The sequence below is a fragment of the Oratosquilla oratoria genome, chromosome 12 (genome assembly GCF_046742065.1).
Source record: "Oratosquilla oratoria isolate Oo_2021 chromosome 12, ASM4674206v1, whole genome shotgun sequence".
NCBI lineage: Eukaryota > Metazoa > Arthropoda > Malacostraca > Stomatopoda > Squillidae > Oratosquilla > Oratosquilla oratoria.
Window position 1 is genome coordinate 14,060,539 of NC_134788.1, and position 19,024 is coordinate 14,079,562.

Here is a 19,024-nt window from a genome sequence, read left to right on the forward strand (position 1 = left end):
TGAAGAAAGATTAGTAAAAGAGGTGTTGAAGGTAGAGGTGGAAGGAGTGAACATGAGGGGGTGACCTAGGATGAGATAGATAGATGGGGTAAAAGGGGCATTGGGAAAGAGAGGAATGTCTGTTCAGGAAGGACGGGAGAGAACAGAAGATATGGGTAAATGGAGAAGGGTTGTGTATGTATGATGGTGTGATGCATGAGGGGGAGTGGGTGGGGGAAAGGGGGTGATGGAGAATGTATGAAAAATAAATTCACGCAGCCCAAAGGGATTTCTCCCCGTCTTCTCCTTTTCTGCATGAGGGGGCCGGAGAGGGGGGGTCTCCAAATTAATGAAGTGGCCTTGCTGTGGATCTGCTGTGTCTTGCGACGCTACATCAGACCCAGGGCAGTGGACAGAATGCAGGGATGACGCGTCATCCAGGAAATGCCAAGATAAGAGGGAGGGAAGAGGGTGGTGGGGAGTGGAGTGAGAGTGGTTTCTATGCTTTTTCTTTTTAGCTACCTCCCGTGTAAGGAGGAAAGAAGCCTTTGGTATATGTATGTATGTATGAACAAATGAAATTTTCTAGTGACAGGCCGAATAGCCATACAAGTCGACTAAGGTACATAATGGGCCGCATTTCCCACAAACTTGATCAGAAATAACATTTATGATTTGTCCATGAGAAAGGGGCCGTAAAGTTTCTCGTACATCTGGCAACTCTTTATCAATCAGCCCTCGTCGTCATCGCTCGACTGCAAAATATCGTCAGTATCGCTTGTTGAGTTGTGCAAAGTGCAGAGGAGAAGCCTACAGTTCCCTTTCGTTGTTATTTTGCAGGTGAGGTCTGAAGAAACCTGTTTGGGTAAATGTAGTTGCTATTAATCAAATTAACAAGTGAGGTGTCTTCCAGGGTGAGGTCCTAGAGCACTTTTCAGGGTGTAGACAGTAACGTTATGCCTGAACCACCTGAACAATTTCACACAGACCCAAGTTTTGTGTTACGAAAACCTTCCTCCCCAGCTACTGTTGGGTATTTCATGTTAGATATTTATAAGTGCCGAAGATATTACCAGTTAGAAGTGAAAAAAATATATATATCCCATAAAACTTGTCCTCACAGATGCGAAAACGTTATGCTGAGAATATTATTGGAACGCACTAAACTAATCACGTGTTTAGCTCCAAATTCATATATTACGATAAGGTAAATGCACATACGCATATACACACACGCACATGATTGAATGAAAATCAGACAAGAAACAATGGTCTCAAACTGTCCGGAAATAGATTCAATTTGGAAGTAGGTAGAAACAACTTTGCCAACCGTGTAGTTAATGAATGGAATAAACTTCCAGCACAGGTAGTGCAATGTAGTTCAGTTCGAAGCTTTAAGAATCATTTAGATAAATACCTAAGTAAGATGCTGTAATTATTATAATTTATGTTATATTATTTGTTTTTGTTTTGTTATAATTTGTCTGTCTGATTTTCATTTATTATTAGTTATATGTCAATTTATTATCATTTACTATTTACCTGTTTGTTTGTTATTCAACTATACCAATACATTTATTTATGTATTTTGATTGTTATTTACATTGTTATAGTTTTAATTTATTATTAATATGATTTTTTTTTTTTTTTTTTTTTTTTTTTCTTTTTTTTTTTGCATCCGACCTAGAAATGGATCAAAAGGTCTCCTGTCGGCATGCTTTGCCTTTGTAATCCTTTATATAATGCATATAACACAAAGAATTGAAAACAAGTTATCTTATTAGCATTACAGTCATTTGTCGGCATTTTTTGGCCAATTGTCGGCTCTTGACAGCTGATGACGGCTCTTGTCGGCTTTTACCATGACCCCATATACACACACGCGCACATAGTACATAGAAACTCTGAATAGCTTAGAACCATGCATGAATTCAAAGCTGCACATGAGATCCTATGAGCAATGCAATGTATAATTCAATTAATAACCCCACTCACTCACCATACCTCCACACAATTACTGAATAAATAGATACATGAATAAATAAATAGATAAGTAAATAGATACATGAATAGATAAATAGATAAGTAAATAGATAAATGAATAAATAAATTGAAATAGAGTACAAAGGGCAGCAATTTTTAAACCATGATGAAGAACATTAAAACAAAGAAAAGATGAAAAAAAGATAAATAAACAGATAAATGTAGGCATGTAAAGTACAAAGAAACAAAATAAGATTAAATTCAATAGAAAAATAAATCAAATAAAGATAAAGGCGAATTTTGCTATATGAAAAATCCGGCATCAATTCGATCATTGCTGGAACAGTTTAGAAAAAATAATCTAGTTTTTTAATTGTTTAAAACGATTTTGATAAACAGAAAACAAGAGACGAGATGTTATAGTTATGTAAATACAAAAGTGTACACACGCACCGTACGCACGCACCCACACACAAAATAAAAATTAGAACAAGTGCAGTTAACCCATTCAACTCCGATGACAAGATGTCTTGTCATTTGGTCAAATAAAACAAAAAATCATAAAACACCAAAATGTTTGATCAAACACCAGAAAAATATGACGTCAATCCTCGCTTCGCTCGCAGCGAAGCGAGGACTGACGTCATATTTTTCTGGTGTTTGATCAAACATTTTGGTGTTTTATGATTTTTTGTTTTATTTGACCAAATGACAAGACATCTTGTCATCGGAGTTGAATGGGTTAAGAAGAATTATTGAGCAAGAACAAGATGTAGATTAGGAAGTGATTATGGTACTAAAAGACTAAGATAAGTTGATAAGAAAAGGGAGTGGTCCACCGCTTGCCAACAGACTCGGCGGTCTGGGTTCGGTCCCATCCTAGAGTGAAAAATATGACAGTACTGCAAGCCAGCACCTCAGTTCTGTTGGGCAAGGAACTAAGTGCGTGTGTATTTGTATGTTTGTGTGTGTGTGTGTGTGTGTGTGTGTGTGTGTGTGTGTGTATTCACTTGGTCTTCTTGGTCTTTTGGATCACGTGTTGGACTCGTGATCGACAGCTATTTCCCTCCTGGAAGAGAGCTCAGAGCTCGTAGGTCCGATCTATGGGTAATGCCATGACCTTGCACACACACACACCCCCAACTCCCCGCCCACGAGAGTTGGAGTAACACCCCTCAGCGCTGCGATACTGATATTATTTCAGCCCCGGGCGAGGATCGAACCCGGACCTCCGCAGTGGCAGGCCAGAGCTCTAACCACAGCTCCATGAGAGGTGTGTGTGTGTGTGTGTGTGTGTTTGTGTGTAAGGTCAGAGCAGTACTCGTAGATCGGACCATGTGCTATAAGCTCTCATACGGGAGGGTGATAGCTGTTCAACACATGACCCAAGACAATGGTGAATCTACGCACGCACGCGCAAGCGCTCACTCTTAAAAGCTTACAGACAGCTCTCGCTGAAAATGCCAACACTAAATTTACAAGAAAATAATTCGCTATGTGCGCGTGCACTAATTGTATTTCCCTTTCCTGTCCGCTAGAACTGGTCGCTTTGTCCGTGAGTCCCTTTTTTTTTTCTTTTTTTTTTTAATTACAGTGTCTAGTCTGGGTTGGGTTGAATGCTCTACTGCTCCACTTGGGGGTAAGGGTGTGTTTCGGGCTGTTTTGATAGGACATCACCCCCTCACCCCTCACCCACCTCCTCCTCGCTGCGACACCATTAACGCTAATCACAGGGAGCTGCAAAAGACCATAAAGCCTACACTAGGCAGCTCCATGTCCATGACCACCTGTCATACCCATCCATAAAGTTATCTTCTCACATTCTCTTAAAACAACCAATAGTTTCGGCGCTCACTAAGCCCATCCCATTCGTTAGCCACTCTGTTGGTGATCACCAGTCCTCCCTCAAGGCCTCCTATTTCCTTCTTAGATCTCAATTTGCACAATTCAAGTTCATTACTGCGAGTCCTGCCTCGCTGTATTGATATGATGACCTTGCCTGCATCGCCCTTGTTAAAGCCCTTAACTCCAACAGTGTTATTCAGGGGGTGCTTTCTTGTCGCCTTGCGGGATGTTCGTTTATGGGGTCATCACACTGGGCTATTTTTCCTCCAACCTTCGATTAATCGGCGGTACCTACTCCCTACCTACCTCGAGTACTCTTTCCGCCGTAGAATCATTAGGGAAAACTATTTCGTTTTCTCAACAAAATACAGAGAATGTCATTTAATAAGCTAGAGGGAGACAAATTCCCTGCAGCACATAATCAGATTCCTTCCCGAAAGCTGCAAATCTGCTCCAACAGCTGTCGGAGGAGAAACTGCCCAGTGTGATAGTTCCTTTAGATGTCGTCAGTCACCTCCCACCCTCCCTCCCTCCCACCCACCACTCATCATCTTCGGTACTCGACCCCCACCCTCCACCTCGTCCTGCTGGCGTGGGCCCAAGAGTCCGAAAGGCCTTGGCAAATGGCTCTTCCTAACTTCGACAAGGCTTTAACCCGCAATCTTTAACCAGCATTGGCTGGTCACAGGCTAGTTAGGTCAAGCTACGGTTACACTAGTCAGTCGACGGAATGGTCGGATTCCAGCAATTCAGTTGCATTTAGTCCTAGGTTGGAGGATTTGATTTGGAGTCCAAGCAAGCGTAGTAGGGTTAGAGGAACGATGCCTCTTACAAATCCATTGGGATCTCTCCCTTGGATGAGATCCAAAAGAGAAAAACTGAATATCTATGTTAACAGCATTCATATATACAAAAAATTGAAAAAAAATATACAACTTATTCAGTAATAAGAGATGAAGTATTTAATATTATGAAAAGAAATCTTGAAATAGAAATGAAGTTTCATGGAATCCATGTAGTGGTGATCACCTCGTCGATTGACTACAGCTGCGATTCAAACATTGACTTGCTTGTATGAAAACGGCATTCGCCGTCAAGTCTATCGAAATAAACACCATGGTACGACGCTTAACTAATCACAGCTTTAACAATTACATAGTCGTAATACGTAGGCTTGAGATTAAGTAAGAGGACTAGGGCGAGGTCATTGAAGCCTAGGAAAGGTTAAGGAGAAGATGATCAGTTGTCTTGGGTCAGGAAAGGTTAGTTGATCCATCCTCTCCTCAACCTTTCCTGCATGAAGGCAATTGATCCATCTTCCCAAACTTTCCTAGGCCCCAATGAATCCCAGTCATGTATATTACGACTATGTTATTGAAAAAGCTGTAATAAGCGAAACGACGTACCGCCAAAGGATCCGTCCTCACATTTGGTGTTCATTTGGATAGATTTGCCTCCTACGCTCCTGATCTCTCCTGGAGAAGATTGGACCACAAGAGGCGCTATGGTGTCTTCTACCTTAATGAGTGGTAACTAATTCCAGCAATTCAGCAAACTTCTTCCTACGCATTCGTCGATAATAATAGAATCATTAATCATCTAGACTCGTCTCTTTCAACATGTTGAATACATTCTTGGGTTTTCTAGCGATCTACGGCTTCCCCCAGTATCGCCTGAGTTGCTTCTTTTGGTCATTATTTTCTTTTTCCCACGGTAGTACCTTCCATTGTCTTCCTTCTTCAAGAAAAGGAGGTCGATGCGTAGCACAGGGATGTTTCTGATAATCTTCTTTTTGTGGCCTGCATTTCAGGCAGAAACATAAAGCTCTCCAAGGGCAAAGTTGGACTCGCTTAAACTAGTCTAACCCCTACAGGGTTGGATGTACGAATGCTTGTCCAGCCATAAGGTTAAACTACAAGCATTCCGTTGACCTGTACTATAGTTTAGAGGTTAAAAAACATCTTCCCCTAATAGGGACTGAATTGATTGTAGCTACATACAGAAATCAGCTATAAAAACTGGTAGCAACTTTTATGTGTATAATAATTCTGGCAAATATCTTTAGTAACAGATAACATTTCATATGCAATTAATGTGGATTATTTACAAAAACAAAATATCCATGATACATGACAATTACTGAAAAAGAATACTATATACATAATAAATGCATAAAGATGTGTATCTTCCGATAGGTGAAGAGGTAACTTTCACAAATCCAGAAGACAGGAAAGAGTCCAACGCTCTTTCCCAAAGATCCTGAGGACGAATGGTGAGAGCTAAGGACCGTGCCCATCCTTTGTGGGACTGTTTCCAGTCAGAACCTCGAGACAATATATTTCATTCGGACAGAATATAGGATATGGCCAAAGGCCACGTGACTTGCTTTCACTGACGCCTAGCTAAATCGGTTGACATTTTCAGGCAGCATATGAAGAGCTAGCATGGCTGAATCAGGTCAGGCGTGGCAGTTGGGAATGGAGAGCATCAAGGAGCGTCTCCGATACCTGTACACGACGGGCGAGTACAGCGACCTGGACATTGTCTTTCCAGAGCATGAGACTACCTTCAAGGTAAGTGTGTGATTCTGGTTGAAAATAAACTCCCTTCTTCGGGAAAGGTTGGGAATGCTTCGACACGTGTTCCACGGAGAAGGCTTTGGACGTAATCCGCGACTCCTTCAGGTCCACAGGACGATCTTGTCCATGACCTCCCCCGTGTTCGGCACCATGATGACGGGACCTCTGGCTCCCGGGAAAGAGCTCCCCCTTCCAGAAGATTCTCCTGAAGTATTCCGGAAGCTTCTGGACCATATGTACATGGACCGGATGGACCTAAAGTCTGTCGAAGAGGCTCTCGAGGTGTACGCCGTTGCCCACAGGTACCAGATGGAATCTTCAAGGAAATGTTGTCTTCAGGTATGGAAAGAATCCCTCGCTTCTTCGAGGTTTTACTTGATCAAAATATCAAATTGTGTGAAACATTCATGTTGCAATATATCGTTTACTGTACTAGTAGAATGAGCTAAGCTAGCGATGTTTGGAACATGGGTGAGATGCATCCAGACGTGCACGGCTGAAATGCCTCCTCACATTCCCTTTAATCTGTGGAAAGGGGGACCAAATGGTTTATTTCAATTCCCCTTTTATAGTGCAGGTGATGAGTGAGGTTTGGGGGTCTTGTTCAGGGTATCAGAAAATGCAACGAAAAATGTACGTCTCTATGAACTTCAGGATTTAATAACGGGATGAAAGTAATCATCATTTCTCACTTTCTGACGCAAACATACTCCTTTTCCAGTACATTCTTTCAAACCTGAACGAGAAGACGACGCTGGCAGCCCTGGAAATGTCGCTTGTTTATGAAGACGAGGAGATGAACAAAAAGTGCAAAGAGGTACTTTAACCTGTTCAATGATGCTACGGTATGTGTTTATTCCAGAGAAAAATCTGCTGTTATGTATTGGTTACAGCTTGATGCCAGGTACCTGGACTACTATGTCGCAATCAAGAGACAAAATCCACACCATTGGTAACTCTTTTCTTAATCTCACACTCGTGATATGATAATAGACAGCTTGGCAAATGAATGTTAGTTGTTGATGAACGAGTTTCATCTCTACTTATCTTACCGGACCATTGATTCTTGGTTTCGCCACTAACCCTCCCTTCATTTTCCTTCAAAGGTGGATCAGAACGCACACTTGAACCACCTGACCCTACCGGTGCCCCAGTGTCCTTTCTATTTCTTTCTCATTACACAAGAAGCTACGATCCTCCAGGTGTGCCACCCCAGGCAACGAGCAGGCCAACAAAGAGGCCTGAGAAGGGGCACTTTCTCTCTTTCATATTTCCACCCGCCCACCCACCCACACTGCTATTTGCAATACAAAACATGTGGCAGAAACACTGGAAAAGATACTAGACAAACCACGTACAAACAATCCAAACCTACATACATTTATAACTTCCCTCCTACCAACATAAGCGACGATTTGCAAGAGCACTAACTGCTTAAGAAGCCATAAGAATGAAGGAGAATACAAGAGACCATAAGGCCTATACTAGGCATCTACATATCCATTACCACCTATCACTTCCAACTATAGATTATCTAAGCTTATCTTAAAACAAACGGTAGTTTCAGCGCTAACTGTGTAGTTACAAGGTCTATTCCATTTGTTAACCACTCAATTAGTAAAGTAGTTCTTTCCTATTTCCTTTTTAAACCTAAAATTGTCTTTTCTGCGTCACTTTTGTTAAGGCCCCTGGGCTACTTGAATACCCCAATTAGATCACCCCCGCACTCTGTCTTACCAAACGGTGTAAATAAAGATGATCAAACCTGTCTCCGTAAAGTAAATTTCTGAGCTCATGTGTCATTTGGGTCAGTCTCCTCTCTACTGATTCTAGTCAATTAATATCCATTATATAGAATAGAGACCAAAAATGTATCAAATAATCGAGGATTGGTCTAAGTAACGCCAGATAGCGTTTGATAACTACCTCTGCATTTTTATTTGAGTACAGAGGACAATGGCCAAAATGATGTATGGGCTCAGAAATTTACTTTACGAGAAGAGGCTGAGGCACCTTAACTTACATTCTCTGGAAAGACGCAGAGTGCGGGGTGATCTAATAGAGGTGTTTAAGTGGATCAAAGACTTTAACAAGGGTGATGCATACAAGGTCATCATATTTAGACAACGGGGCAGGACTTGCAGTAATGGACTTAAACTGTACAAATTTAGATTTGAGAAGGAGAGAGGCAAGAACTGGTTCATTATTAGGGTGGTCAACGAATGGAATAGACTTAATAACCATGTAGAGAGCGCTGAAACTCTGTTGTTTTAAGAAACGATTGGACAACTTTATGGATGGGGATGACAGGTGGTAATGGACATGGAACTACCTAGTGTAGGCCTTATGGTCTCTTACAGTCACCTTCATTCTTATGTTCTTATGACCAACAAGGGACCCAAAACTGAGGCCTGGGTAACTCCTCCAATAACACTTGCCAAATTTGGATTTGACACCGTTTATGGTGACCCGAGAAGTGACACATCGACATCTCGTGACTGGAAACGATCCTTCCTCTTTCTTGCCCACGTGGAGCAGCCTCTCTAACAGTACCATAAGTGTTGCTAGAGTGCCTGACGTAAAGGCATTATCTCACTCGGCTACCACGGGCTTCACGAGCGTCGACCGTTGAGAGTTCGTTTGAGTAAAAACGACTTCGGTTACAATATCTTAGTTTTCAAATCACCATATGTCAAATCATATTTCCGTTAAATGTAGCAAAAATGAATGATGAACTAAAATATAGTAAACTTATACGAATGTTAGACATGCTGTTGAAATGTTCTTAGAGAAGTCTAGATTTATATAGGCGAAGTTATATTCCCACAAATCGTAACACTAATTCAAATCACACTGATCAACAAAATTGATCAAAATACTTGTCCCACAAGCGAAAGGAGGTGAACTTGATAGAATTCTTTCTGCTCATTTCAAACATGTTTTCAGAATTTTTCTATCAGGCATAGATTTTCTGTGATAGCATATTAAATTCTAAACAATTATAACTAATATATGAGGCTGATATTTCAATGAAACTTACCTTTAAAATGTAGAAATGTGTGATTTTTTAGTGCATTTTGCTTCTGGGAGATACCTTTTTAGTATTCAGCGGTAATCAGCCAACACTTCCCTTGATAGCGGGTTTCCATGTTCAGAATGTCCTGGTGAAACCTCTCACCATGATCGTCACTGGCAGAGCCAAGATTTGCAGGGAAAGGCCCAAGTAAAAGTCTAGGAAGTTAATTTATAGGCTCATATTGCATCTCAAGGCCTTGTAGGATGTCAGTAGCTCTTTTACGATTTCAGAATAGTTATTTGCTTTGTGATTCCCCAAAAACTCTGCGCAAACTTTTCTAAATGACAACCATATAGCTTTTTTCAAGATCATTTAGCTCTTCATCAAAGATCATTTAGCTCTTCATTCAAGATCATTTAGCTCTTCATCAAAATCAGCTCCTTAATCTGTGGTCCAACAAAGATACCTTCTTTGATGTTTGCGTCATATACTCTAGGAAACTTATTTTTCAAGTATGTGAATGCCTTGCCAGTTCTACCCATACATTTAACAAATTTATCATCAACCCTACATTAATATGCACAAGAGGCAGATAGATTTTCTCTGAATCAACAAAAGGAGGATTAACAAAATTGTTCTCTCCTGGGGTCAGAGATCGTTTCGGCCTAACATTGTTTTCATAATGATTTTCTTATCCTGAATGTCCCAATCACAGAGAAATCAACAAAACTTTGTGTAACCCACCTGCATTCCATGTAAAAGTGTCACAACCTTTAGGTCACCACAGATATTCCATTTGTGTTCTTCATACTTAATTTTTTTGTAATAGAAGTTTCATAATCTCATATGTTTCCTTAATGTTAGCTGCATGGGCCAGAGGAATAGAAGGAAACTATTTATATTGTAGAGCAAAACAGCTTTCAGGGTCACTTTTGAAGAGTCAATAAACAAGCGCCACTTATTCCAGTCATATTTATGGTTAAATTCCTCTATAACAGAATATACATCATAGCAAAACGCCACACCATCATCAAGTGAGAAAAGCTGATCAAAATCACAATGTCGCTTACGATAAAAGCTAGCTTTGGATTCTTTCTGGAGAAGATTCCAACCCTTTAACCTGGATGCAAGACGTTCAGATTGCCTTTTTGACAATTTTAAATCCAGCACAAGATCATTCAGATCTCCCTGACTAAATAAACGTGGCTCACTTGAAGAAAAGATTGGTTGAAAGTGCACAATGATCTCATACAGTGTTCCCAAACTTAGTGTTGGCAACCGCTTGATTGAAAAATTATCCCACATAACACATGTAACGTAACATACCGTAGAACACAAAAACTGTGGGTGATGGGAAAGATTTTGCATGCAAAAACATATAAGATACAGCTATTGTTTTCCTTGGGCTATTTTTTTTTTCTTTTTTACCATAGTTATAGGTGAAACAACGTTAATGCTCCTATCATCCTTCTACACATTCCTGCAAGAAACAGGTCTCTTACATAAACTACAACTAAATTATAGAATAAAACCCACCAAAATATATCTTTCATAGCTTAAGATTATCATACCCTAAAGAATACCCTCGCTTAAGTAAATGAAATATAAAGAAATAAACCTATATCTCCTGCTGCTGGCGCAATAATGAAACTTTCATCTCTATCCCATGTGGCCAGGATGTCGGGGCAAGTAGCTGTTTGATTGAAAATTGGTCTCCTGTCAGGGAAAGCGGGAAAATGCAGCTCACAATAGCTCTGGTTGCTTGGTTGTATATGAGCGACAGAAATGAAAAGACTGCTAGTCCTATTGAATGTTAGTTGTGTAGATTGCCCCCTCTACTTTGGATTCTTCGACAGACGTTAAAACAATTTTCATTTGTTCCATAGATACTGGGTCGTAACGCTGACAGTGTCATATCGTCTGAAAATATATCACATCTGAGCAAAGAAACTTTGAGGGATTTGCTGAAGGATGATACCATGAACTTTTCTTCCGAGGTTGTCCCCTTCAAAGGACTGATTGCCTGGTCAGTACTTGTGTTCATCATTTGAATTCATGATAGATACTACTTTTGTAATGAAATATAGATGTATGTATTTTCCCATCAAGCTCTCACATGAATATTTTGTAAATACTATTGTAGTTTGTTACATGACAGGGGAAAAGCTCAACTGCAACACCAGAAACCGTCAGGGAGTGACCTTCGGGAGATAATAGGAGATCTGCTGAAAGAGATTCGGTTCCTGACCATGTCCTATGACGAATTCATCAAGAACGTGATAGACACGAATGTGCTCAGCCACACAGAGTGCATCCATATTATGAGGGTCATAGGTGGAACTGACCCCTCGACCATCCCAGAGGACACGCCTCTCAATCCTAGTAGGGTAAAAAGGTACCCGAAGTTCAGAAGAATGGAGGATCTTTCTCTCTGTAAATTAGACTTACTTGAGGTGGATAGGCGCTACAGTTTCCTTTCAAATACTGGCTTGATTGAAAATCTCTCATGTAATAAAACGATTGAAGTCTATTACTTTAAAGTACGCTGTGGAGGAACTATTAGCATAATGGATAATAGAGGCGAAGTTGTCGGCTCATCAACCTCTAAAGATGGAGTCTTCACTTTTACAAAACCAGCTGTCCTTCAGAAGGATAAACAATATGAAGTAGTGTTTTCTCTCGGTACATTAGATGATTTGTTTCATGGAAAACATGCGGTAAGAAATCCCATTGCGTTGCACAATCCCATTCAACAAATTCCCCATCCGTTTATGTATCTAAATGACTGTGAGAATCATTATCCTTTTTCATATTCACATCATATAAAAAGTACGGTAAACGTAGGGAATTTAACTTTTTCATTTTTACGAGGTTACAACTGTGAATTTTATTTCTGGGAGTCGACAAGTAGGTAGATAGTATGTAAAACATTGCCTACTCTCAGTTCTGCAAATAAAATCGATTTGGATCATTAGTTCTATTCCTACTGGCGACCTGAAGCTAAATAGAACTGATTGCCATTAGAGAGAATAAATTATGTAAATAACATGACTGTATCAAAGGATGAAATAATGTCACTGAGTTATATAGGTTTGGCAGTAGTCTGAACAATGTAGGTAGAGGGTATCACGGTTGTGAGGATCTCGGTAGTACTCAGAAGGGTTCATTGATAACCTGTCAACGTCACCAAGACTCAGATTCGATTTTCTATTCAACACAGGCTTCTACAGAGCTTTTCCATTTTCCTTTGATAACAACTTTTTCTATTCTTAACAAGTAAACTAGAGAGCTTATATCTCAGTTATGGTAAACCCAACTTCAATGAAATTAGGCGCTCTGTTTACCGAGATGTCCCAGCAATTCTATACACATCTGCACTTGGATCAGAGGGTGCTATTTCCGCTCATCCATATTGAGAAAGGCGTGCGTATTGGTGCTAGGCCAAGTATGGCCACAACACATAAACAACTCCCCGGGCACTTTAGCAGTCCATTCGAGACTTGATCATTGCATGCTAAGACAGTCAAAACCTCCCAGTACTTGTTCTAGTGTGGCAAAATAGATCAATGTTAGGTCATACCGAGGAACCCTTCCGTTGCCTCCCTGTACCCTAAATAGTAACCTGAGATGAGATGACAGGGGGGAAACCTCGGCATTACACCAAGTCATAGGCAACATTACTACCTTTTCTGGTTTCTATCCTTTCGTAACAAGCTAAAACTCACTGCAACTGAATTGCTTGTGATGATCGATATTCATACTAAAATTGTAATACTAATTTTGTGGCACTAGATTGTTTATACCTACTCATAATAAACAAAAAGTCAGTTACTAACCTTTGATGATCCTTTTCTTTCAAGTCAAATCACGTTACCCATAAAACGAGGTGGCTAATCATGAAATAGTAATACCCTTTGCCCTTACATCACATTCATCCCTCTCACTCCTTTCTCTGTAAACCACATGAGAATTGCACCACATTTCTTCCCAGGAAAACAATAATGTCAGATTATCGCCAGTACAAATTTATTTTTGGACAAATTTACACCTAAGAAGGAAGTAGTCAAGAACTGCTTTACCAATAGAGTGGTTAACGAATGGAATAGACTTGTAAACATGAGTGAGTGAGTGCTGAAACTATTGGTTGTTGTGGATGGGAATGATAGGTGGTAATGGACGTGGAACTGCCTAATGTAGTCCTTGGGGTCTCCTGCAGTCTCCTTCATTATTATGTTCTTATGTTTTTATATGCACTCCTTGTTCGACATTCTGACCACGAACTCTCATGGCATCATTTGCCCCCATTCACCCACCTTTCCTTTGGTCTACTAGTTGTCATTTTCGCCACCACCAATCCTTAAATGGTGTTTACTTCCATTCATTTTCACAATATAGATGGAAGTACAGAAACATATACCACTTCAACATATAGAAAACCTAACCCAGTTAAATGCCTGCATGCTTCAAGTGAGTGCCTTGAACGCTATAGAATTTGGGACATTCGCCCATATAAAACAGCTTTTGGTTGAGGCACCTTTCACAACGAAACATTTCATCTACGGTAAGTTCTAGTTAACAATGGCTACAGGAATTCTGATTTTGATATTCAGTTGGGGAAAAAAATCTAAAAGATCAAAACCATTCAAAACTGACCCAAATAATCATCAGACACTACTGTTGTAACTAAATATCCACTGCCTACAAAACTGACGAAAAAACAAAATGCACTGCACTGCATCAAACCTATGATTTATTATAGATATAGAAAAACCCAAAACCTATATGTGTAAAAAAAAATAATGACTCTAGACCAAATTCTCCCCAAAAATCAAAATAACCTATGAATTTCAATGCAATAAAGGAGGTTGCAAACTCATCAATAGCAGTAAATTATATTGGAGCTATAACATAGGCCATTTCTAGAAGATCAACAAATAACATGCAAAATGATCCTATGAAACGACACACTAAAACAGCCCACAATATCTAACACAACAACAAATATTGAATCAACCAAAATACAGCACCGATTTCATGATTAAAAAAAGAGTATTCATATGAGAAATATTCATAATAAAAGAAGATCAGCATAACATCAACCAACAACTGACAAGAGAAAGACGTATGATGAAATTGTTTTCCGACATCACAATGACAAAGAGGCCATAGAGAGACCCTCCCCCAGTACCCAACGCATCCAAGAATCTGTAGCGATGGTACTGTGAGAAGATAAAGAGGTTTTGATGAGTTCGTCTCCTTTACTGTAAGTACGAGATTTTACATGTGGCCAGGAGTCGATATATATACGGCGTGGGTAGTCACCCGTAGTGAGTAAATACGTAATTGCACTGGATTAGGTTAGGTCGGGTCAAGCAGGGTCGCACTGTCAAAGTCGCGTCAGGTCTACCCTTGTGGGCGACATAACGCGCGTTCCATGCCACGTGGTTATAGTAGTTTGCACAGATCCCTCCATATAAACTTCAATTCTCAGATTCTACTACATAAGTACTCCAATCTACATCGGTCTTGATGATGCTCAAGTGGGTAAGCAAAACGTCCTCAAATATTAAAGTCTTTTCTATCCATTTCCCCAATACCTTAAAGTGTAACCACTTTGAAAATTAAAGGTGTCTAATTTTACCGGAATATCCTTTTAGTACATCACAAAGTCAACAATAGATATATAGGTTACACAAAGACTCTTTCGCATTTTATTGGTTGAAATTGGAAATTACTGATCCTATCCCCGTCTGGGGTACTGGTTGCATGTTATTATGGGGTTAAAAACTACTTAGTACTATGCAGCTGGTACTTTAGGGTCTATATGGGACGCCCCTACGGACCAGGGGCACAAATCTTTTGTCTGTGGTAGAGGAAATATCAATTCATAGGGAAATGATGATACTTGATTATACTGTGATCGACTGTACAGTCAACGTCCCAGGAATTCTAAGAGAGCACTATGACTATGACTTCAACATCACAGAACCAATACCAAACCTATGAGCTCAGCAGACGTGCTAATAAAACAAATAAGAAAAATGAGAAATTGTGAAGCAGCAAGTCTAAATGGCTTAAACAATGTTTAAAGGAATAATAAAAGACACGAAAAAACACAACAAAACTCGTCGCGGCCTCCAACTCAATGATCAGAGAAAACAGAATATCTCAAAACTGGAAGACCTCAAAAACAAAGTTCATCCCAAAAAACGCAAACCCACAAATCAAGGACTTCAGACCAATAGCCCTACTAGACACATGTTACAAAATACTAATGGGCACTATATATAAAAAAAAAAAAACAAAAAAAACCTGAAAAAACCTACCAAAATCAAAATATACTCGTAGCACAAAATGGTTTCACACCAGAGAAAAGGATAGCTGACAACATCTTCATGGTAGCTAGCTTCCATTCTCTTGGGACATCTCCGGATATGATGGATTTTTTCTTTTTAATATTTCTTAATGGAACGGCATATTTTTTTTTTCTTTTTCTTTAAGATTCTTGGATGCCAACCGTCAATTCTCTTGTGTTTTATTAACTTTGAGTTTTTATACACCTTTTAGTTTTTTTCTTTTTATATTTACTGTAGTAAGTTCACCCTACTGAGCTAAAATAGTTGTTTAGAATATCACACATTCCTTCATTTGAATATTCAAGTTGAAGGTCACCAGATAATAGTGGGCCAGCGTGATTCCTGATATTTTTTTTTTTTTTTTTTTTATCTCTAGTGCAACTATAGAGTTCTTTGAGATTCTCTTTGGATTTATCAGTGATATTCATTTCGTATTGTTGTTTTCCTTTTTTTTATTATCTCTGTATTATTACATAACTTTTATAGTCATTAAGTGCACCCAAGCACTTGTATTTCTTATAAGCCTGTTTCTTTTTAGTAATACTTTTTCAGTTTCTCTGTCAAGCCAGTTTGGGCGAGCCTGATTTAGGGGGGGGGGGTCTGTCCTTAAATGAGATGTAAGTATGAATCATCTTACATATACCAAGGGCTTTTTATACCAAAGGCTTTTTCCTCCTACACGGGGGGTAGCCAAAAAGAAAAAAGGCATAGAAACCACTCCCACCTATTCCATATCCTATATATTCCACTCCCCCTCCCCCCCTCTTATTTCCCAAATCTGATCTATAGGTCTTTCGTTTAATTTTGCCTCCCAGTCCGTAAGCTGAAGCTCCTGACGTAGTCCTATGAACTGAGCTTTACTGAAATCGAGTATTTTAGATACACAAGTATCTATTCTATTTTTTTTTTTAGCATTTTGAATCTAAGTTGTGATCGCTATTTGCACTAGTTTCACCAATTTCTACATCGAGTATTTTAGATACACAAGTATCTATTCTAATTTTTTTTTTAGCATTTTCAATCTAAGTTGTGATCGCTATTTGCAATAATTTCACCAACTTCTACATCGGTTATCATGCTTTCGCGGCTAGTGATCAATAGATCGAGTAAATTTCCATGTCTTTTGGGCTCTTTCACATGCTTGGGTGCAAATGTGGCGGAAAGAAAAGAGTGATGGTGGAGGTAGAATGTAGATTGAGAGAAGCGAGTAAATGCCTTGGGGGATTAAAAAGCGTAATGAGAATTAGACATTTGGGAATGGATGCTATGAGGAGATTGTATGAAGTAGTGTTGTGCCGATAGCACTGTACGGGGCAGCAACATGGAACATAAGAGAGGAGGAGTTTGAATGTGTTTGAGATAAGGTGTCTGAAAAGTATGATTGGGGTTACTAGGCTGGATTGAGTGGAAAACGAGGAGGTGAGGAGAACGGGAGTAGAAAGGGAGTTGGGAGATAGGGTTAATGAAAGAGTATTGGAATGGTTTGGATACATGGAAAGAATGAGTGAAGAAAGATTAGTAAAATAGGTGTGGAAGGCAGAGGTGGAAGGAGTGAACATGAGGGGGTGACCTAGGATGAGATGGATGGATGGGGTAAAAGGGGCATTGGGAAAGAGGGGGCTGTCTGTTGAGGAAGGACGAGAGAGGACAGAAGGTAGGGGTAAATGGAGAACGGTTGTGTATGGATGATGGTGTGATGCATGAGGGGGAGTGGGTGAGGGATGGAGAGTGGGGTAGTATTTGTGAGAAATAAATTGACGCAACCTGAAAGGATCTCTCGCCGTCTTCTCTTTTCTGCATGAGGGGACGGAGAGGGAGGTCGCTGATTTAATAAAGCGGCCTTGATGTGGATATGCTGTGTCTTGCGACATTGCTTCTGACCCAGGGCAGTGGGTAAAATGCAGTGATGACATCCAGGAGGTGCCAAGAGGGTGGAAAGGAGTGAAATATGTTGGGGATGGAATGGGTGGGAGTAGATTTTATGCCTTTGTTTTTTGGCTACCTCGCTTCGTTGCTGACCGGTGTGGCACAAGCCTGACCTCTTCGTTGACGTTGGCAAGCGGGCTTACACCTAAGACAAATACACACATTTCCCAAGTCACGTAATTCTCTGCTTTCAGAGTTGTGCTTGGAAAAAGACACACACACACACACACACACACACACACACACACACACACACACACACACACACACACACACACACACACACACACACACACACACACACACACACACACACACACACACACACACACACACACACACACACACACACACACACACTCACTCACTGGCGCGGCAGAGGTCGATCGTCGTCCTTCACTCGAGCTCTCTCAGCCAACGTCTATAATCCTTAGCCGGCCGGTCGCGGGCGAGGAGGTGCCGGGCCTTTCCTGTCGGCCAGGCCGCACACGCCTGGACTCTTCGCTGACGATGGCGAGCGGGTTTACACTTTTGACAAATACACACATTTCCCGAGTCACGTAATTCTCTGCTTCCAGAGTTGTGCTTGGAAGAAAAGAGACAAACCAACACTCACCCGCCTGCCCCCCTCGCACTGCCACCGGATCCACTCTTTTGACGACGCTTCGGATATCGCCACTGCCTCGTTAGAGGCCATATGCCAATTGCCTCACCCGGGGTTAATCAGCAACGCCACGCGCGAAAAGTGAACCCTACTCACTTCTCGTAAGATACATACACACACCTCTCACGAACATAACCACGCCCCACGCATAAACATCTACACGTTCCTTTTCTTCGACTAAAATTAGCTTCATTTCTAACTTTCTCTTATACATCTCATTTCAGTTTACCTCAAAAGAAAAAAAAAAAAATGTTGATAAACTTTTGGTGATTTCTCCCGAGCCACCACCATCAACTGCCCCCTAGCTAATAGCCCACGCAAAAAGCGCTCATTGGCTATAGCCCTCTTTTATACTCTACCATCATTTCATTTTCTTAAGCAAGGTTTACGCGCTACGATAAATTGTAGCGATTTATTGTAATGAAAAGGTTGTTACAATTTGTCATTATGTGTAAACAGGAGATCGTAGCGATTTATCGCTACGATCTCCTGTTTACACGGAATGACAAATTGTAACAACCTTTTCATTACAATAAATCGCTACAATTTATCGTAGCGTGTAAACCTAGCTTTAAACCGGTCTCGCGCTAGCGGGTGGTCTGTTCTAGGTCGCCCATAGTCCGCTCTTTCTCGTACCACACCAACGAGAAGACGAACACAATCGCCACTGAAGAAA

The 19,024-nt window shown here is 40.4% G+C and overlaps 1 protein-coding gene across 2 annotated transcripts; it reads left to right on the top strand.

The window, feature by feature from the left end:
- Window positions 1–688: 688 nt before the first annotated feature.
- Window positions 689–13,233, top strand: LOC143030994 (BTB/POZ domain-containing protein 6-B-like). 2 transcript variants are annotated; one of them, XM_076194314.1, is made up of 6 exons: window positions 689–819; window positions 6,232–6,380; window positions 6,492–6,725; window positions 7,108–7,203; window positions 11,289–11,428; window positions 11,546–13,233. In XM_076194314.1, exons 2-6 carry the CDS (start codon window positions 6,252–6,254, stop codon window positions 12,315–12,317), a joined length of 1,371 nt encoding a protein of 456 aa, XP_076050429.1. In that variant the 5' UTR covers window positions 689–819; window positions 6,232–6,251; the 3' UTR covers window positions 12,318–13,233. The 2 variants fall into 2 exon arrangements, with proteins under 2 accessions (XP_076050429.1, XP_076050430.1); XM_076194315.1 differs by having other exon boundaries at window positions 11,561–13,233.
- The last annotated feature ends 5,791 nt before the right edge of the window (window positions 13,234–19,024 follow it).